At 39.7% G+C, this 22,494-nt stretch overlaps 2 protein-coding genes across 3 annotated transcripts in view; one reads left to right on the forward strand and one right to left on the reverse strand.

Annotated features, from left to right (window-relative positions):
- LOC110829882 (uncharacterized) overlaps nucleotides 1-22,494 on the reverse strand; it is a 196,097-nt gene that overhangs the window by 98,446 nt on the left and 75,157 nt on the right. The window lies entirely within an intron of this gene.
- The window catches only part of LOC110829875 (uncharacterized), a 147,108-nt gene that overhangs the window by 91,689 nt on the left and 32,925 nt on the right, over nucleotides 1-22,494 (forward strand). Inside the window, exon 4 of the mRNA XM_087350172.1 lies at nucleotides 19,193-19,391. Coding sequence (XP_087206298.1) covers nucleotides 19,205-19,391 — 187 coding nt within the window. The 5' untranslated portion in view covers nucleotides 19,193-19,204. The remainder of the gene's footprint in view (nucleotides 1-19,192; nucleotides 19,392-22,494) is intronic.

Consider the following 22,494-nt stretch of genomic DNA (forward strand, 5'->3'; position numbering starts at 1 on the left):
TCTTACATTAAGAGGATGATAGTATTTCTGTGTGCGTCTGACTTTGGAATACCAAGAAAATTAATACTCGGGAGAGAAGTCTCAAACCCCTATGCCTGCTTTCTGCTATCAATTTTAAGTGACATCCCTTGAGAACTCGTTATAAATGAGTGCATGAGCATGGGGAAATGTACAGTCTGTCCCAAAAATATGTATTCGCAATGCTGAAACATGCAATGGTTGTGTACGTATATACTTTTGGGACACACTGTATTTTGCGCTGTAACGTTGGCTTCTCCACAAATGAAGATTAAAAGACGAGAGTGAAGGAGTAGGTGAACCGATGGGAGGAAGAAAAGGGCGTTTCAAAAAGCAAAATGGATTGCAATGGAGTAATGAAGACTGGGGGGGGGGGGGGGGAGAGAAGAGCAGATCCGGGCCGTTGAGTTATCTGAAACAGCCACCGGCCAGTGTCCTACAAGCATCTTGGACGTTACCACTTTAATAATATCGTATGATTTAACCTCATGACTTCACAAGAAAATGGATTACGTAAGAGACATTGAGGATAATATTAAAACGGATCATAGAAAAACTGGATGCGAAGGTGTGGACAAGATTCAGTTATATGTGGTTTGATGTTCTCACGGCAGTAAATTGTTGATTCTGATATTCTGGGTTGTAAAACCTTGTGGACTTGTTGGCATATGACAGGGTTTTGCAGTAACATCCTCCCTTCTCCTTTACAGTTAAAGATTAGAAGTCCATTTAGCGTTCTAACCCAGCAGACCAAAATCGATTGGATTTAACTAGCTCAGGACAGGGTACAGTGAATACAGCAATGAACCTTTCAAATTTCTTCACCACCTGAGCAACCACTAGCTTTCCACGCAGAATTCTGTTCCTTAGACTTAATTTGGTAATGTACTCCTTGATAGTCTAGAAACAATCTATTCGGTAATCTTCTAGGTTTTGTCACCGCGTGAACGTATGGACGGGGAAATCTGCTGCTTCTATCTTTGGGCTACAATATTTCGACAATGAAAATGGAGCCAGAAGGTTCCTCCATCCACAAAACTCCACGGTCACAATCCGTAAGACCTCAATTTAAATTTTATGATATTCTTTTTTTGTTCAACCTAATACGTTTCGTCTTTCTTAGGCATCTTTAGAGATTGCTCAGTCAAATTATTTTCGAACAGAAATGTCCTTAAACGCATCGGAAATCATAACAAAATGCTAATAGCGTTGTTACGTCAAGACACGACGTTGTCCTCTTTAATGTCACGTGTGTTGTAAAACTTTCTTTGGTAAATGTGTGTGAGGGAGGAAGAATCCCATACAATATGGCCGCGGGATCAAGAACTGCCGGAGCATGAACCTCCCGAGAGCTGAAATATGTAGTAGTAAGCTGCGCTTACACAGGCTACGATAAATTTACCGTAGATAAATCCACAGTAACGCTACGTTAACTATAGCTAGCTGGCCGCCATTATAAGTGTCATCTGAATACCCACAAATCAATTTTAGTAGCGGGGGCGGGGTGGAAGGTAAGTCTGGCAAAGAATGGCAATTTACTGTGTTGTGTCTACAAATATAATACAGTGTGTACCATTTAAAACTCAACAACAATTTCGTACTAAGGTAAAAAAAAAATGAAATCAGAAGCAGGACAACCCCCGTGGTTTTACCGACCTCCAACGTGACCACCGAGTCAACGTCACTCCAGCTCTTTTTTCGAAATGTCAAAACGCCGGTTTTTAAATATTCAAATACTTCCAAAAATAATTTTTTATTCAACTTTCAAATTGATCATTTCAAAATGCCTAAACGTCCTAATCTTCACACTTTAAAGTTTATAAACATTTCAAAATGTACTGTTCAACATATAAAAAGTTCCTTCCCGTCAAGTCAAGTGGAGTACGAGAATGTTCCTAATGTGCTCTTTTCTACTTTGCATGGCTCGATATTTTTAAGGTCACACAAATCTTATCTGCATAAGTATACTCTTATTATACAATTATATCGCACCAGACGAGACTTCCCAAAGTCTGGTTTCCTACTGCGGTTCAGGAACAGATAATTAAACATAATCTCGTAGAGTTCATGACGGTAATGATAAAATGGTTGAAACGTTAATTAATTTAACAAGACTGAAAATTCGCTGGATTCAACGGGAATGTAAACGCGTAGAAATGCCTATAGTGGTTCATGCATTGCACGGTGAAGAGTTAAGCAAGTAGAAACATTTAGTTGAAAGGAAAAGATTAGCAGATACTTGTATTATATAAGACTTCCGCCAGAAGAGTCATCTTTGAAGTAAATGCATTACGTTAATGTCACAGACGATGCCAACGGATTGCTGAAGCACGTGAAGTTGAAATTAACAACAAATTAAGAGACTTTCAATAGAACATTTAATTCCAAGAGAGCACATACGAATCCACACGTGTGCTCTGCAACTTTGTGTCACTGCTGTCTTTGATGTTAATTTACGTCAGATTCAAATATGTCATTCAAAGTCAGTATGCGATCTATTGCTACGCTTACGTGTACTGACTTTAAAGCTTGGGCAGTCGACCTGTATGCGATTTACTATAGTTTTCTGTCTTAGCTGGAAGCATTCAGAATGCAAAAATGGAAGAAAAAACTCCTCCATTACGAATTGCACCTTTTGGAATCCTGTTATTCTAGCTGCGGTCTCCTGTCAATTGGAATTGTGACGTTAATGACATTCTAAATCAATAGTGAAACGCAATGTAGGACAATAGAAGCGAGGAACAATTTATGTCCGCTGGTTTGCACTGCTCACTGAGCAATGACATCATTACAGATCAGAAATTCTGCTCCCTTCAAGGAAAAACAACATGTCACCAGTATCCATATGTAAATGCCCCTCCATATTAAACTATATAGTGCTTTAGGATGCATAAAGGCGGACGGCGCCATTTTGCGTTTAATCTCGTAGCAGACATTTCAGTGTTCCTGTTCCTGGAATTTCATAAAAGAGACAGGCACGAGAGGGTGAAATTAAAGTTGCAGGAAAAAATGCAAGGAAGGGCTAAGGGGCAGACAGAAATAGAATAAAAATAAGTCGGACTTCTTTGCCATATAACTGTGTACTTAAATATGTAGAATTACGTACGCGCTGGGTAAATAAACTACAATAATTTATATGTCGATACAACTATTATTAGATATTTAATGTATAAAAAGATACCATTAAATGTTTTAGCCTTGAAAGGCAAACACAGGGTGATTTAGTAATATTTAGTAACACTGTAGCGAATTAAAACACTTTAAGGTTTAAATTATACACGCGACAGTTAAAAAAATATTTATAATTTTCCACTTTTACCTTCATATTGCGTATATTATTGTATTATTTGTTTAAACACAGCGTACTGTTACTACTGATTAGATCTATTATTGTTATGTTAAACTGCTTTCAATCTGTCAATAGATTTGGCTACATTATTTAGGGGAGATCCCATCGTAACAATGTTAATGTTTAAAATTGCATATAAGCCTATACTTTAACTCTTCTATCTATAGTTTGAGCGGGACATACTCTAGAGACAGCTGTCTTCTGTCAACCACATTGCAGGGTAAACCATCCCAGAAGAGAGAACCTAAAATCTCACTTAACACATTCTAATTCATTACGCTTACGTTATAATTAAACTGTAATGTCAGATCCAACCTCCATGTAGTACAAATGTTCACGTAAAGACTCCACTACTCTGTAAAATATTACGTTGCCACCTGACTGTGGACTTTAGATCTCATTACCAATTTTTCACGAGCGGAAAAAGGATCACTTTACGTGAAATGTTTTGAAAAGTCTGAAAAGGCAAACGCTGATCACACGGAAGCAATCACAAGTCCAAACGCTTTCAAAATCCGTGAACAAAGCGTTCATTAATATGACGACAACATGTCATTCCATACCACCCAAACTACTGCCATGTTCCAACTCTTGGTAAACTAATAAATAAACGTCGACAACAATTAATTAACGATTACGTGTTCTTTAGAAGGCCCACTTCTGGAAGCCCGACAATGTTATATAATCCAGCACTCACTTAAGTTGATCGATTTTATATTACAAACTTATCTCATAGACGCTGATGTAATTTGGCTCGTCAGTACACAGGAGCAGAATTTGTCTGCTACAGGGGATGAAGACGAGGGGACAGGCAGCTGCTAACTTTTACACGTAAAATAAGAGCTAAGAGATCACACGGCCAAGTTTCAGTTCCTAAGCTCTGCCTTGCCAACACAACGGCACTAAAATTAATCATTCTAGGATTTGAACTGCGTTTTATTTACATTACGAAATTCATTAAATTAGTTATGCTAATTTAAATGCGTTTAAACAATTAATTTATTCTTCCAAGTCTTTTAAAAAAGGAGACGCATTATTGGCATCGCTTTACAATGTCACTCCATCAGGAACGTAAAACAATTGCACAAAGTGGAACTACGCCCCCATAATTACTACTCTTCAACATATATTTTAGGGTGATGAAATCATACTGCTACAATAAAGCTAGTTATTATCATATTCTGTCGCCGCCACTGACAATGTTGTTACACACATTTAATATGAATCAAAATAAATACTGAAAATGATCAAGAATTAAAAATAGTTGCTTTAGAGAAAATCAAAATCTATACCTTCGATAACAAATTTAAAAAGCAAAGTTACTGCATATAATCAATAGTCAAACTACATATAATTACTCTGCGGCTTTACGAAGTCCCTTTGTTAGTAGAAATAAAAATAGACAGAATCGGGAGTTCTAAGGGGAAATATATTACAGAATATCACGAGAATAAGTTAGTGAATGGTTAGTAATTAAGGATTATTTGGAAGAAGACCGATAGGCGTTTTCACGAAATATCTCTGAACATACTAAGGAAAATTACGAAGTCTGTGGTCCGCTTTCGAAATGCGATAAGTCCCGAACACAAGTTGGCAACTTAACAGATTATACAAAACCTTCTTGGTTGAAATTTTGGATAAAAGAATGTGCAGCTAACCTAAAAGCAAATAACTTCAGACATACGTATAAATAAAATATATATTAAATATATATATGCATGTCTCCCTTATTTAAATACTGAAAGATGTAATTTTAAAAACTATTCCCTGTTATTACAGCGACGTCCAATTTAAAATACACGTTAACAACACAAACCAAATGTTTGCGTCGAAGCAGAGAGAGACAAAATAGAATTGGATTAATATCAATAACACTGCGCAAACTGCTTCATCCGAATGAGTAGTTTGTGTTGAATTACCTCATTCCAGGAATTACAAGGATAAATAATTCATTGAAGTTAGCTGAAACAATTGGTATATTTCAGTGCTCGGAAAATTTTAAATTACAAAATCCTCTACCATTAATATACCAGTCAATAACACCTCCCTCCCAAAACCCCATGGGACAGAGTCTTTGAGAAATTAATATTAGCTCAACTGAAATGGTCGATCCCCGCCTTTTATGAAACACATTTAATTTTGTAAATAATCGTGTTTACGAGAGCCTGTGTTAATCTTGAGCCAGATAAATCTAGCTCAAAGCGTCACACACCACTTCTTTATGACACTCCCCACCCCAATTTATCCAATTAAAATCCCTAGATACTCTACTGTTGAATAAATTCACCAATGTTTCCCAATGACTCACATCAAATTTGACGTCACATCTTATGAAACATATATTAATGGAACTTACCGTTTGGTAGCTGCAATTTAGGATCCAAAAGGATTGGATCTGATAAGCTACTGTGTTAATTTCCGTACGCAAGGTACAGACATTAACCTGTATCTTTATCAGCGAACTTTTGCGATCGCCACGTTTCTGCGTTACCATAGCAACCATAATTTTTTTTTTACTAAATGCCGATAATGTGTAAGTTTCTTGATACTGCGCTCGGTAGTGAGTTGTCTCTGTATGTCGGCTCCCACCATGGAAAGGGAAGTGTTTAATGACGCAATATTCTGTACAATGGAAGCCGGCCTGGACCGCAGATTCAGTGTCAGACTTCCGGTCTCTCTCTCTCTCTCTATCTCCCTTTTTTTTAAAGTTAAAGTGTCCAGACCAGCTCTGAGGCCCACGTAACTTCCTATCCTAAGTCCCGGGACACTTACCTTGAGGACAAAACGGACGGGGCTTGACGCTGACCATTCACCACGATCTAGTGCCGAGGTCACATACGCATGCGCGCGCAAACGTATACAACCCATAACAATTGTTTCATATTCCGCGTAGTAAAGAGAAAAGAGAAGTGTGTTGACCACATGGAGCTGTCAGTTCAAGCCGTCTCCACTTTGCGTCTCATAATGTGGACGACGCCAGAAATCAACGAGAGATCGGCTCAGAGGCGTAACCACGGGATGTGGAATGCTAGAAACAGAATGCACGGGGCGGGGTGTAATACTGGAGTATAAAGCTGCCGTGACAGGGCTTGTTGAAATTTCCAGTAGCACGTGTCTGAAATTCCACTTGAATTCCCGTCACGAACAAGCCCGGTACGAAGACGGACGCAGTGACGACCCTAGAAGCCCTGAACGTACGCCCACACGTACAAGAAAAGAACATCATGTTTTACTGTCCTTTATTTGTAACTGAGAGTACACACGATATCAAACAGAACAAGTGAATTTAGCATAACCCCACGTATCCGAGAGAGAGAGAGAGGTTTAAAGACATTCTTGCGTGAAGATGACCGTCTTCTGGAACGTTGCGGCGCGCAGTCTCGTGGAGCCTGACAGACGTTTCAGGGGTTTACCGTATCTTAACAGGACGACAGATGGTGGAGGCAGTACGCACCTCTAAAACGTTGGCCGGGTTCTATCAGACTACACAACGCAACATTCCAGAAGACGTCAATCTTTAAATTCGCACCAGAGAGAACCTAAAATCTCATGCACGACAAGGTCATGAAACAGACTCCTTCTTCAGATCATAACAGTCGCTCAGAAGGTCATAAATCCCCCAGTTTACGGATGGTTGTTTATCCTGTTAACAAAATACGGACCCTGGACCTTACACTGTGGAAAATGAATTCAGCTCATACGCAAACTGCATTTACCTTAACATCAATTTCAATATTATCCTTCCAGCTACGTCTAGATATCCAAAACTGTCTCTAGCCTCCAGCTGTTTCAACAGAGTGCTTGGGGTAAATCTCATTTTTTGGCTTGTACTGCAGTTTATCTTTATAAAGCACAATTTGCGTACATGACAGCGTGTTTCTTCACTGCCACCACTGCAGACGTCGCCCGTACTTTCTGAATATTATTAAAATGTTTATTTCATGTGAGCTGCTGATATTTCCACTGGGAACACCTACGTGGCATAAACTTTGTTACATGGACAGTAATAGGGAGAAACAACTACAGAGTGTCGGTATGCGATTTCATTCATTACGCAAATTCCATTTGGAAACAGAGTCGTCACTGCTTCTACATTCAGCACATTGGTTTAATCGCGTTATTAGAACCGCGGGGAAGAGCGGTCACAACAAACAAATGCCACAATTTTATTCTGAAACAGTTCCGCGCTGGGTAACCGACACAGACAAAGAGCCACAAGCAAGCACTTAACAAGAGATGGCGATGTTCTGCGGTTTTGGGGCCGCGAAGACTGGTCGGAAGACGCCAACATTTAGGTCGGAAACTAATAAACGACGCAATAAAGAAAGATACAAGCCAACATTTCTACCATTTCGAGTATGGTAGCAACGAACAGTAACAAACGAGCTATCTTTTAAATCTCGATTTTCCTGAACAATAAAACGAATTACGGGCTGGTTCGACACCGCTCACTAGAAGCGTTTACACCTTTGATGTTTTCATTTGCTGCTGAATTTGTTTGGGGTCAGGTGCCCTAAATGCGTTTTGACCAACACTTGGTTTGTTTGACAACGGTACGAGAGAGCGTCACAAAACCAGGCCAACATTCCTTGTGGTTGCTTATTCAATTGACAACCTCCGCACTCTAAGAGACCTGGCTGAAGACACCATTGAATTTTGTCGCTTTTCATGCAGTTTATAAAATTAACTCGTAATACAGGGGCTCTCGGTCTGTGCGCAACATTTTATTTACGAAACTATCCTACAAAAATTTTGGTTAAATTTTTGTGTTCGTTTCCATATCACAGTAGTCGCACGAATTTAATTTCAGTTTGTATCTGTCAAGTATTTATAATACGCGAACCCCTTGTAACTAAAGTATTCTGGGTCACCTAGTTTCAGATGGAGGAGACGTTGCCCGTCAATCTGAGGGGTTGGTGGAGAACACCCACGATCCATTTTAATATTATTCTCCCATATACGCCGAGGTCTACGTTCAATTTTTCCGACCAAAACATCGTAAGCATTTCTCTTCTCTTGCGTAAAAGCCAATTGTACCGCCCTAGACTGAACTTCTTTAATTTCAAATAGCCTGCAATATCAGGAAATCCATTTTATTGAACCACCATACACGTCTGAATAAGGTTCGTTGTGCTTTCAACTAGACCCATAACACAATTAGGAGACGTGAAGTTTGAGACAGAAACAGGGCACCTTCAATATCCTAAATTCTTAGCTGAATGCCATGATGAAATATACAGCTGTTTGTTGCATTTTACTTATAACTAAACAGAACTTTATTCAGTTGTGTAATGAGAAAATTATTTCAAGGTATGAACGGAGTTCCTACACAGTAATTTAAAAGCTGGCTGTGATCTTAATTAAATCCGTGAGTTTGTAGTGCGCAACAACTCATAATCTGAGAATTAGCGAGAAAATGTCATCAGAGTGCGAGCATACTGTCTTGTAATAAAATGATATCACTTATATCTTAATATTCATTACGAATAGCAGCATAATCAATCAATACGTTAACACAAATTTCATTAATGTACGGACTGTAACCAGAATAAATAATTTCGTAGAACTAGGCACTAGGTGATAAAAAAAGTCAGGCAACCCCTTCCTGACACATATTATATTTGTCAAAATATAAATTACACTGGAATCGGAAAACATAAAAAAATAGGTGTTGTAAATGTCCACTGCGTTCCCTCATGTTTTATGCTTTCTGTATCACGAAAACGGTTCACAAGTCGAGATACTGTCGATTCGTTTGCAGCAGGATAATCGAGAAATGTATCCCTGAACCCATTCTGGCAAGTTAAATAAGAACACTCGCTGGACTTACGAAAAAGACATCCTTGCACTTCGATTGTTGAAAGACAACTGAAGAAATGGCGCGAGCAGGTTACAACATGGCGTGACCTGCGTGGGATCTTGTATAGTCACAGGGATATTGTTTGTCTATTAATCTAACTGAATCGCAGTAAATTACACCATTAATAAATATTTTAATATGCACTGCATGAATTTTCAATCACCTGTATTAACAGTTACCAGAGTCACAACAGAACTGTGATAGAACAATTAAAACAGTTTCTGTAACACCTTTATACAGTGAGACGGGATTAATGCTCGTGCAGAATGGTGTCCCCGTAAAACTCATAATCCCTGCTGTCAGTGAGATTCTAAAATTATGATAGGAACAATATGAATTGTCACAGTCCGGTAATGAACTTCGATAACGAATGTAACAAAGAAGGACCAACTCAGCCTCACCCTACAACTGGTCAGTGGGTTTAATTACCGAAAACGACTATAGGAGGCAGTCTCTGGGCTTTAGCAAAGCACGCGCTGCTCTCATCGTCAGAGTGCGGGAATCCATTTCACTGTGCCGCACATTCAACCTCACTGTTAATGTATTGAAACCTGCAGACACTCGGCAGTGATAAATGTGATATATGTATTGTACCAGGTCAAAGGGCAGCCTAATTCTATTAAGCGGAGAACTTGCAGAGTCTGAAACGAGTTATCTAAACCAGCAGCGCATCACTAATGAGAATATGCTCAATTATTATCAGCTATACCTTACTGCACCCTTTCCGTATAGGGCATACAAACATTTTTTTTTCTGTTTCATATCGGTGTGAATACGTACTTGAGCCTGTCTTGATAAAAGAGCAGAAAGAATTTTAAATATCATATAAATTGAGGGTGTTAGAGATGAAAGGGAGATACGTGGAAATATGGAAGAAGCAGTAAAAGGAGGCTTGAGAAATTTGCATGAAGAGAAGGTCCATAACTTGTACCATGCATAAAATATAGTTGGGGTGATCAGATCAGGGCAGATAAGATGACAGAACTTAAGATACACAGGAGAGAGACAAGAAATGCATGCAGAGTCTTATTCGTAAAATACGAAGGAAACCCTCACTGCCTGATCTACATACAGGCTTTCGATTCCCCCCTCCACCAAAGACATTCAACCTCAATATGACCTCTGTAATGTTGATCGAAACGTTTAAAAACCTTTAGCAGTCAACACGACTTATTCCCGAAAGCACCGCTGAAACGTCGGTAAGCTTCTACCATACTACACGGCGCAATGTCCGAGATGACAATAAATTTCATACCTGCCGCCTTGAGAACCTGAAATCTCAACCCCAATCCCACGAGTTGTCTAAAATAAGGCAGGAATGCCAATCACTCAGCCACCATTTTCCATTGGTTTTTCACTTGGTGCTTAATAATAACAGGGTTTACACGGGAGAAAAAAGGTCAGTTTTCCCGTTGATCTAATACAGGCAGGTAATACCGGAATTATGCTGTTGGTAAGCCTGTTTGTATGAGCCGTCTTCCTTTCACAGGGTTTATGCTACTGTAATTGCCTGCTCACCTAATCCACTAGACGAATAATTACCTGTGGGCCTCACCTGTCACGGTTTGCTGATGCGTCATTTCTGGATAGACACCATCAGCATTTAATTGGAGTAGCTGAATGAACACAGCGTCCAGTCCTGATCCAATATATAATTACGATGCCCCCCACCATGTGTCTCCTACAATCAAATGCATTGGCATATAATCCTAGTTCGCAAGTCAGCAAACCCGAGTGTTGGTTCGACGTTATGGACAGACAGCCCAAATCATCGTGTCCAACACCCAAACACGAGCCTCACAAATGGATTCTCTTTTCTTTAGAACCTGTGACACTCCACTTCGATTTTCCGGTCACAGGAATCTTTATAGTAACGAAAATGAACATTCTACTCATAACCTGTACCTAATTTAAGTATGTATTAATATTTACTTATTGCTTCTTTGGTTTCTTAACTACGATGGCTTGGCCAGCCGAGGTACAGGAAGTGACAGGCAGCAACAGCGTACAAAGCGTCTCTGCCCCCTTCACCTTTTTATCTTCCCTTCCGTTCTTACCGTGACGAACCACGGGCTCGAAGTTATTTTGCGTCCAGTATAAATTGATGTGTCCCCAGGAAGTTCCGACCAACCTGACATTTATTACTATCGGAGCAGACTACACAGAATGTGTTAAAAGGATATGATTCAATGTAAAATTTATTATCGTCGCCCTGATGATGGAGGACGTAATATGTACCGAAATGTCGGTCAGCATATATCACGGTGCAATACCCCAGAAGACAGCCTCCTTCATACTCGTCGCCGTGTGCACCTGCAATCTAGCCTGATGTAAAATTATGAACATTGCATGCATGTGTCTGTTCGTTTTGTTACTTCAGACGTCACGAGTTTTATGATTGATACAAATTCTGTTCCTGTATAGCAAGCTTCCAGGAACAGAATTTGTATCTGGTAACCACTTAAGCTCCGCTCAAAATTACACTTGGATTACTCTTCACGAAACATTTCACAGCTGACTGTAGAATGACTTGACTAACTCTACGGAACAGAGTCCTTCTTCAGAAGCTACCGGTCCCTCAGCTAATCAAGAAATTTCCCGCCTTTCACAGGACACGAAGTTTTATTACCGCGTTCACAGAGAGCATCACTGGTTCCCATTTTAAACTAGTTAAATTTTGTCCACACACAACTTATTTCCATATCATCCATCAAAATATTATCCTCTCATTTACTCCAAAGACTTCCGAGAGGTCTCTTCCCTTCAGACATCCAAACCCAACTCTTGTAGACACATTTCAACTCTTCCCTGGGTCCCACACATCCCACCTATCTCGTTCTACCCAATTTTATCACCCAAAAAATACCTCCTTACTACGAAATTTTTCTAGCCTTCTTTAATTTCATTATTCTCAGTTACAAACACTTTCTTCAGTAAATATGATCTTAAATACCCTCATTCTGTGGTCTTCCTTTACTGTAAGATACCAAGTTTCACACCCATACAACATAACAGCAATAATAAAATGTCTCATATTCTTAATTAACGTGCCTTTGGAAAATTGACGAGAATATTTTTAAAAACCCTAAGTGATGGCGTAAAATGCATATTTGTGAATACAGTGCAAAAGTTCAGACTTCATTAATTGCAATGCCGACAAATGCAGCTTAGTGTGCATTAAAATCATATTCGTGACTACAATTTTACGATGAAAGAACTCAATTTCAGTTCATGCCATTAGGGCAGGAAAGGGGTTATTTGGACCAGGCCACAGCTCGTGTAGTTTTTTTCTGGTAACAGCAACCGACGCGTTAAAACATACACACAACATCACTACACAGCACCTCACAGCCTGCAATCGATTTCGCTAGCACATGACTCTCACTGCAGTGGCGGACTGGCTTTATTTTCAGCCATAGTCTCTAAACCACAGATGGTCCAGCCATGTTGTCGCAGAAAGCCAAAATCCGGTCAATTAATCGACGGGTACAGCAGTTTGTGGTCTGGATTTATTAGCTTCTGTATTCCGCTGGATGTGGAACGTTAAGTGACACAGAATTAAATGTCCATATGACATCGATAATTGCATGTACCACCTGCTTTATTTCTAATAAAAGTTCTGCAAAGCAAAAATGTGTTCAATTTGTACCATTTCAGATTTTATATTAATGGTCATATTCTTATTGGTTGATAGTTATCTGATGTCGCCGTATCAGCTACAGGCATTATTACCGGCCGTGCCCGAATTTATAACTTGTGTTGGGCAAGGCCGTGGCCTAGGCAATACGGAGTTTCCCCGGTTTCTCCGTGGCATCCCAACAATTACTCCATTCACACACAGAAGAAGGCAATGGCAAACCACTTCTGGATCATCTGCCAAGAACGTATATGAACAGGTCCCAGTCCGAGAAAAGGATGGAAGGATCCTGTTCATATGGACCTGTCGTCAGACAGAAAACTAAATAAAAAATAAATAAAACTTGATTGGTGTGTGGAGGCGTAACACATTCCACTCGAAAAATAAAGATTTAGGACAGACGCTTGCTTGAAGAAAGCGGAAATAACAGCAAAATTCAGAAAATTGCATCATGAAGTGTTTAATTGTTTGTATTCCTGACCAAATACAACAGTGAATAAGGAGTTTGGGAATGGTCGAATATATAACAGGAATGGGGAATGTACGAAACCGGGAAAACAATTACTCGGAATACCTCAACGTAAGAAACCACTTGGAGATCTAGGAGTAGGTATAAGGATAACATTAAAAACAACTCTAATCATGTGAGGATGTGGACTGAATTCTTCTAACACAAGATAGTGTCCAGTGGCAGGCTTGAACATTTTATCGTTTCTGTCAAATTACGACAGTCGTAAATGAAAGCAGTGAGTGTTTAACAGTCTACAGGTTGTGTAGGATTTGAGGTTTCCCGGGCGACGTGTCTGAAGATGGGTGTCTTCTGGGTTGTTGCGCCGTGTAGTCAGCTATAAGTTTACCGAAGTGCGCTCATCGCCCTGATGATGTAGGCAGGAAGGAGCTCTGAAACGTCGGTAAACTTCTACCTGACTACACGGCCCAACAACCCAGAAGAGAGCGATCTTCAGTCTGTAGGCTAAACTTTAATAAATGTTCGGGTTAAATAAAATGTCGGGAATTTTTTTATCAACTGAATGACTACCAGCTACTCAAGAACGAGCCGTGTTTCGTGAGTTAGGAAGCAATGTACCTACTGTTATGTTTTTTTTAAAAACGAAAGTGGGTTTAAGAGCTTATAGAACAAGTACCTTTAAGGAGATTATATGACAAAGCGAATTTTTCTGAAGTATTTTCTGTTTACATTATCAAAAAGCGGTCTGATACAGAATTACGTTGTATCTGTAGTCCGTCTTCGACCTCTGTATTCTCAGCTGAAGCGTGAAAGACGTCGATCAGAAGGCAGCGCCATGTATCAGAGGACGATGACGAATGAAACGCTCACAACTGGAAACTGATACGTAGTGAGATTTCACAGAGAAGGTAGGAAGATGGAAGCCTTTTGGGACGTCGAGTCATGTAATATGGTAGATGCTGACCTACTTTTCATGGGATGATGGAGGCTGTAAGCTCCTCTGAAACGTCGATCAATATCAACCAGACATAGCAAAACATCTTAGAAGACAGAAGTCTTCAGAAATACAGTGATCTAAAGCAGTGTTTCTCGACTAGTGTTCCGCGAACCCATGGGTATCAGGAAGTTTGCGTTAGCATTGGCGAGTCGAGTATATTCTACTCTGAAGATGGACACAACATGTTTCTCAGGAATGTTGACATCTACAGTCGAGTCTATACGTAGCCAAAACCCAAACGTCATTATACTCACGGTCGTAAAAACATCATCTCGCAAAAGAGTTAGATTAGATACTTCGACTAGTTGGACACTGACATCAAATCTCTGCAGTGCCGACCGCTAGAAGGGAAATTGCAATCAATCGCATTGAATCACATCCAGACCTCTGCATCTGTCTAGAAGCATCCCGATAACTTTCAGTTTCGTGCGCAGGGCTTGTCTGTGTGTACACCTACACCAGGTCAAAGGTCAAGGATCAAATCGTGAAACATAGAGTGAAAGCGTGTTTCTTATGCATGTGCTGCTGAGTTCAGCGTAAGTCACTGTACAAGCAAGTGAAACAAACGTAAACCATGTGCAACAATTAGAACACCTCCGTATCATGTGCGCTGTGATTTGCTACGTCAATTGATATTCGTAGTAAAATAAAAGAAAAAATTGTCAGTGGAACCACGGTTCCGGAGAATTTGACGTAAATACGTCTATACGGAAAGGAAGTTTATATATTGGCTTTATTCTAAATATTTCCTTCATACATGCTTTACAATTGAGATAAGTTTGATTAAGACTTTGCTTATTTAACTTGAATTATTTACGCTTAAGATGGCTCTGTGGTAGCTGAATGTAATGTAAAGTAAGGTAATGTAATGAAATGTTTTATAGGTAACAATAATGCCGAGTAAACAGATGACGTTTCCTAGGTAAAAACAATGCCGAGTAATGTAATGTAACGTTTCCTAGGTAACCAGGTTGCACTTTTTCGTTTCCCTTTTTCGTACCCCTTTTTTGCCGAATTCCCCTCCTTTATAGACGTATTTACGTCAAAAATGTAATGTCTCGGGGCACAGGCGACTGGAAACCAAAATTATTATACGGAAATTGAAGTTTGTTTATTTAATCCCTCGTGTCTTCTCTTTTTAACTTTATTTATTTATTCGATGACGTTTCCTCAACTGCATATAACAGCCAATATAGCGTTGAATGGAACGGTGATTTTGAAATGTCAACTGAGATAATACGTAAATAAATAGTAATGGCCCTTTTATGTGTAGACCAATACATTTCTTTTACTTTCTGGAGCCGGCAAAGATAGTGAGTAGCGATAGGCACTAATGTTTTAACGAGGGGAGGGAAACATTTTTTTCTGAGATTACAAGGATCCCCAGGCACTACCCGCTCGTCCTTCTGGCAGAAGTATGTTTAGTGAAGGTAAGACGTCAGTTCAGTCGGTACCGCAGAGAAAGCATTACTTTTCCGAACTACAAATATCAACTGGTTGATGTTGTTTAAGGAAATAATAGTGATTTAAACTAAGACTCGTAACAAGCCCATAAAACACGGTGTGGAAAATTGCAGAGTTACTCATAATTAAATCAGGTGGTAATTTTAGTTACCGCTTAAAATACAACAAAATAAATTGAGATTGCAACCCGGGAGATTCAATTATGAATAAGCGATGTTGAAAAATTGATATTGACAGTGGTACAGTATGCACTCTTAAAACATTACGTTTCTTCTGCATAACATACGGAGGTGGTGGTTATAAACGTTTTAGTCAAGGAATATCCCAAGAGTACACAAAGCGTTGTTCCATGTGCCACGTCTTTACACCACCAGAGTATTCAAACTCGTGTATTAATAAACAAATTAACTAACACAGCAGTTGAACCTAATTAAAACTTATCCATACATTAGAGAAACATGAGGACATATCTTGGCCTCTTACATCAAAATTTATTATGCGCAAAGGGACTGTATGCAGCACACAAGTAATCACAGATTCAAAGGAGTTCTACGTCTACACTAGGAGAATAAAAACGTCGGATAATGGTGGTCAGGCCGAGATTTCGTGTTCTCACGGTGGCGGGCCTTCATGACGGAGGCAGTAGGCACCTTTGCAACGTCGGTTAATTTCTACCAGACAGCAAACTTCGTGCTCACCGCCGTGAGGACCTTAAATCCTACTTAGTGTTAATAACATTTGCCAACGTATTGAAATTTTGGTTAACATCGGGCAACAAAAATTAAGCAGGCATTTCAATTCTTTTAAGTGATGTAACTTGGTGGGCAATCTGTAGAAAGCCTCGCCGCTACTTTGGGTAATCCCCTCACAACTCCGACATCATTTGCGCCATTCGCAAAGCTCAAAGTTCAGATACTTGTGAAAGTACCACGATGTTTTCTCTGTGCGTAAACCTCTAGTTTGATTGAAACATGTGCACACTTTTATTCGGCGAACGGTAAAATGTTATACGATTTTAACCACAGAGTTTAGAGTAGTTCTTACTTATTCAGATATGAAAATTTTCATGCCGTTATAAAATCAAAATTTTCATAGCCATCTTCAAAAAGGTCCATTCCACTTCACACCCTAAGAATGCCTTCATCATTGCCAATTCACAAATAAATTCTTCTCTTCAGATCTACTGATTAAAACTTTTTGTCAGTTTTTCATTTCCTCCACATGTTACATGGTCCATCCATGTTCGCGTTAAAAATTTGAGCACACTAACATACCAGGTAAGACGTATAAATTATGAAGCTCCTTTTCATGTATTTTTACATTGCCACGCCAACTCCCTTTGATACAACGTGATTTAGTTTGCGCTTCAGTTTAAATTACGTTACATTTCTATTCCTCTTTCAGCAACCGTCAAAAATTCTTTAAAGAGACGCGATGTTACACACTTTTCGTTTAAGTACCAATAAGCACTTCACTGTCATCCTGCAAAACAATTATACCAAGCAATACATTTTCCTAAGACACGCATGTTTCCATACAGGCCTACGTACGCACATTCGTCACATTATGTTACTTCCAACACTTGATAAGCAAAAGCCGGTAACATATACAATTCATTAAAACACGTCAGCCGTCAGATGCAGTGGCAAAACGCCTGAAACTGCTTAATTAGACTTCACGTCGCACAGTCGTGCCAGAAATGTTGCCGCATGAGCTCGGGGTAAATAGCTGTCCGCCAAATGAGTGCAGTAATGATCTCAGTGGCTTTAAGTATCAGCCCCCGCTGGATCTCTGGGAGACAGAAAGTTTCCCTTAACATAATTATTACACAGTTAAAAATATTTAATTTTCAATTTTACCTTATATCCCTTATGGTACAGCTGGATAAATGTTTATTTTTATTTGCGGGTCAGCTGTGTGTTTCGAAGTCTGTGAGTCGAAGATTTTTACGAAAAAAACTGCAGTAAAGTAATTGTTATGCCGCTAGCAATTATTCGCACCGACTGAACACATACTATAGATGCCAGAAAATACAAAATAACTGCATTATTAAAGGGATAATAATTGACTCTCCGACAGAATTCCACATTTTCACAGGTGTTCTGAAGGTGATAAGACACATCTCAACGTAAATTAAATTATTAAATCTCAACGTATCTGTAGCATATTTAGATTTCTGTGATTAATAATTCATAAATTCTCTAAATAAATTCAAGGAGTAGTATCAACTTTAGAAGCTAACAGTCGCTCAACTAGTCAAGAACTTCCGCGTGTTTTATATTGTTCCCCATTCAAACAGTGCACAAGAGCCTACCACTGAAATCTATTATCCTGATGCAAATTATTTCAGTTCACCCTATTTCATAAGATAGATTTTAATAACATCCATCAGCCTAGGTCTCCCAAGTGGTGTTATCGCTTACGACTTTTCTAATAAAATTGGGTAGGCATGAGGAACCAGTCTCCCATGAGTGATAAGAGTCCAGCCCATCCCATCCTCCTAGTTGATACGAGGTAGTTAAATAAACTTTTCATCCATCCAGATGTATTTACTAAATGGTGCGATATTTTAATGTATATGAACGTGACAGACCGCCACTTATTCGAAATAATACTATTTTCCTATTCTTTATCAATATTGACAAAATGAAACTTACTTTTTTAAAAGCCTATCTGCGACACTGACGTCAATCTTGTACTTAAAGAAATATAAAAACAAATGCACAACTGTTCCAGTTAACAGCTTCATTTGAATGGGTAGCATAAAGGCTAAACAAACATAAATATATAAGCTAGACGCTTTAAAATTATAACACGAGGTAAAACTATTTCTATTTATTTTTCACGTCTCTGTAATTCGTGTTGAAAACATCACACTCGCACGTACTATGACGGCAGCCACTGTGGACAGATTAAAAGTTAAAACCGTGTAATAACCTCCTGAATGGATTACAGAACTCGGCAGAAATAGTTTTACATTCAGCACTGTGACGTTGTAACATCCCTACTATTACACAGATGGCGAAGGACTAACCAAGCCACAAGGGATTCCAGACAACAAGAAACTAGGGGCAAATTATCATTTGAAATATTTTTGACATAATAAACAACAATACAACACACTAAATAGACTATACAACTATTCAAACACCAAATGAATCGAGATTAGAAGAACTAATAATTCTAAACGAGATATCTCGCGCGTACCATGGAACCGGTTGTGAGAGAGACACATAAAATATGAGAAATCATTATAATAAAAGGTGAATACAGAGTAGCTTTAAAACTTCTATCAAAATATAAAATTGTATATCATTTTACATGCCTAATATCAACTAGATACCACACACCTCTCGCTACTTGAGTCTGCCTGACACGCGTTTCGTCCTGTTTTGCAGGTGCAAGAGGCCATGGAGCGGCAGCTGAGGAGGAATCTGTCCCTAGTGCTGATAGCAGTGCTCCTGACTCCGATAGCCGTCCCTGCATGTCGCATTTCAGAGTTCCCGTGCAGAAACGGCCGCTGCATCAGGCTGGACCGATACTGTGACGGAGTCGACGATTGCAGAGATAAATCAGACGAACCACGCTACTGCACCGGTAAATAAATTACTTTATCGAGAGCGCAGGTAAAGTGGGAAAGCAAGATTAAAATTTTCAAACGCTGAAATAAAAAGAAGCAAGTGTAAATGTGAACAAATTGCCTGGTCTCGTCGCTGTGTTTCGGTGCGAGGGGCCTTGCATTTGATGTGTAAGTTACCTCATGCGTACGGCAGGGGCTTCCGTTTCTACCATTAGCATAACAGCCCATTATCATCTCTAGAACCAGGCAAGGGGCATGACGTCAGGCAATGTAGAAGTTCTCTTTAAAATTCAGGGCTTTCTGTCATTAGACATCGGAGTGGTAAATAGCAGAGTATGCGTGAGATGTTTTATCGTTTTATTTTCAGAACCTGAATTTAATGATAAGTAAAAATAATTTAGTCTGTGTTGCTATATTGCAACAAGTTCCATGCATGACCTAAAAAGTTTAATTTTCTTGCTACAGTTTACATCAATTATATATGTAGCTATATATATATATATATTTAAATTATTTACTTCTGCTACTTGTATATTAATTTAGTTTGATAAATGTAGCACTCTTTATTTGTGTAAGTGTTTTTGACGGAAAAGTCATTTAATTGGTGTATACATATTATTAGGAAACATTTTCCTTGGCCTCTTAAATTTAGGAACTTAAAAAATACAAAGCACACGAAGTCTTGGAAGCTGGCTCTGCTTACGTCACCAGGTAAAACCACACTACACAGCCTAATCAGTTAGGGCCACTGGAAGGATCTAATCTGAATCCTCTGGTTCGGGGATTTAGATCAGCTCCTTCCAATGGACCAGACCGACTAGGCTATTTTGTATGATTTTACCTGATGACGGAAGTAGAGCCAGCTTCCGAAGCGTCGTGTGTGTGTTAAATATTTCCGAAGTTCTTAAATTTGGAGACAAACAAAAACGCCCAAAACATGCACAAGTCTAATATTGTTTAGCTTTGAAACTCCATTACACTCAGAAGCAAGCATCTCTGAAACGTCGGTAACCTCGTACGACACTACAGGGCGTAACAACCCAGAAGACAGTCATCTTCAAACTCGGCGCTGTGAGAGTTTGAAATTTCCATTACACTCGTTCAAGAACGGATGTGTCGGTGAACCGGAACTGAACAGCGTTTTCGCAGGGCGGATCAAAGTATAAAACGAGACCCCAAACAGCAGTCACACCTGGTAGGATCAAACTGAACATGGATGGATTTAGCCAGTATGCTAAAAAGGCTAATTCTTTTCGCAGGGTCTCTAAACCCAATGCAAAACAGATGGGAGGTAGAGCTACAGCCAGTAATTGCCTCCGCGAGGGTTAACTAATATATTTCCCGCCTGCACTCCGCTAACCTACACACTCCTCCACATTTCCCTACAAATTAAGTTTGCAATTATTGAGCGCTGAATTTGCTTTACTGCATGTTAGCCGAACGCGTAAATTACGTAGCGAAATTCAAGAGAGAGAGAGAGAGAGAGCGGGGTGGGGGAGGGGGGAAATAGGGTTGCCTTATTTCCACAGACAACCGCGGGGAGCGTTGTGATAGCAAACCAATACATATTATTCTGCTTTTTGTGCAAAGTATGTCAAAACATTTAAACGTAAGAATGAAAAATAAAAGCATCCATGGAAAAATTTCGTACGAGGAGCTTTAGAATTTGCACCGACCACCAAACAGTGCATTCACTGATGAAGTTAAACGCAAATGTGATTTTCCGGCTCCCGGCTGGAACCGCATGACCTACCGCGCGCTACGAGATTTCCCCGACACGAGCCAACTACCGCTCCATTCAAACAAAAGAAAGATAAACACCTTTTTTTACACCGGTTCCTGCCGCGAGCCAGAAACTGACAGCTGTGTTAAAGTTTTATGGTGACCGCACTTTGTTACGAGAATGTTCAATCAAGATGCGGTACATTCAGTCAGAAAGAAATTCACAGTCACGCATAAGACGGTCATAAGACTTATGTAGAATTGGCTAATTAGAATCAATATGAAGACAGTTTCTTCTTCTTCAGAAGTGTTTTTAAGAAGACAGAAATCAGAAATGAAAAGGGAACGGTCTCTAGAAAAGCACAGTGCTCATTAACAAGGTCAAAAAGTAGTCTAAAAGCACGTACCACTGGACGATTTCCACATTTGCATCGTAAAAAGAAGACCACCGGACTTTTACTCTGTAAGAAGTAGCTACTTAACTGCATAAAGTGAGGGAAAAAGTGTCAGTAAGGAAAACTGATTTCATCTGAGACCAGCCAACGGACGAGTCACAGATGACGCGTCTAACCTAGGGCGGCCCACATTATGATAATGTTCTGCTTGGTCAGGGCTACATCTTGTGGGGGAGATGACAGATGCGAATCGAGCAACGGTGGAATGACGATTAGACGAGAGAAAACGAAGTAGGAGGAAACATTCTCCTCTGCAAGACTCTCATTTAAAGTCACCAGGGACTGAACACGGGTTTAAGCATTAAGAATCCGGCGTCTGGCCACTATGCGCATAAAAACAGGACACTGCGGTCTGAGGAAAAGTGTTTTGTTTTCAGCGAGGTTAATACGACCAGCCCTAACGAACTCGGCCCGCAAAAGTTCGTCGCGGGAGGAATATCAATTGAATGTAAGACCCCGTGGGTACTCAGACCGTCATTGTCATGGTGATCAGAGACATCCGGTCTGCACACCTTCACTTTACAGAGTTCTACTTCCTGTTCCAAACCCTTAGTGGCAGGTGACATCCAGTAAGCACATCCTTATTGATGACGTCATGGGGACTTTTATTTAATAACTTGACAGCTAATGTTCTTTAGGAATACTTCAAAATCTTTATAAATACTTCCTACCCCTCTGCCCCCCACCCAAAGACAACGTCCCCGAAGACTGCAACTGCAATGTTTGACGAAGTGGAAAACTTTATCCTTAGCGATTTATGCCCGAAAGCAAGAGTTGCAAATTAAACTGAAGCCAAGGAATCAAAGGAACAATGACACGTATTTATTCTAAAACATTCGCAGGACTCATTTTTACAATGAAAACGGAAATGCGTAAGAGAAGGCTCGAAACGAAAGCGGGAAACTGAGATGTCAACACCCAGCTACATCCGCAAATTAAACCC

The sequence above is a fragment of the Zootermopsis nevadensis genome, unplaced genomic scaffold, assembly GCF_977971745.1.
Source record: "Zootermopsis nevadensis isolate Lab colony 2312 unplaced genomic scaffold, Znev_1.0 Znev_ptg000017l, whole genome shotgun sequence".
Lineage (NCBI taxonomy): Eukaryota > Metazoa > Arthropoda > Insecta > Blattodea > Termopsidae > Zootermopsis > Zootermopsis nevadensis.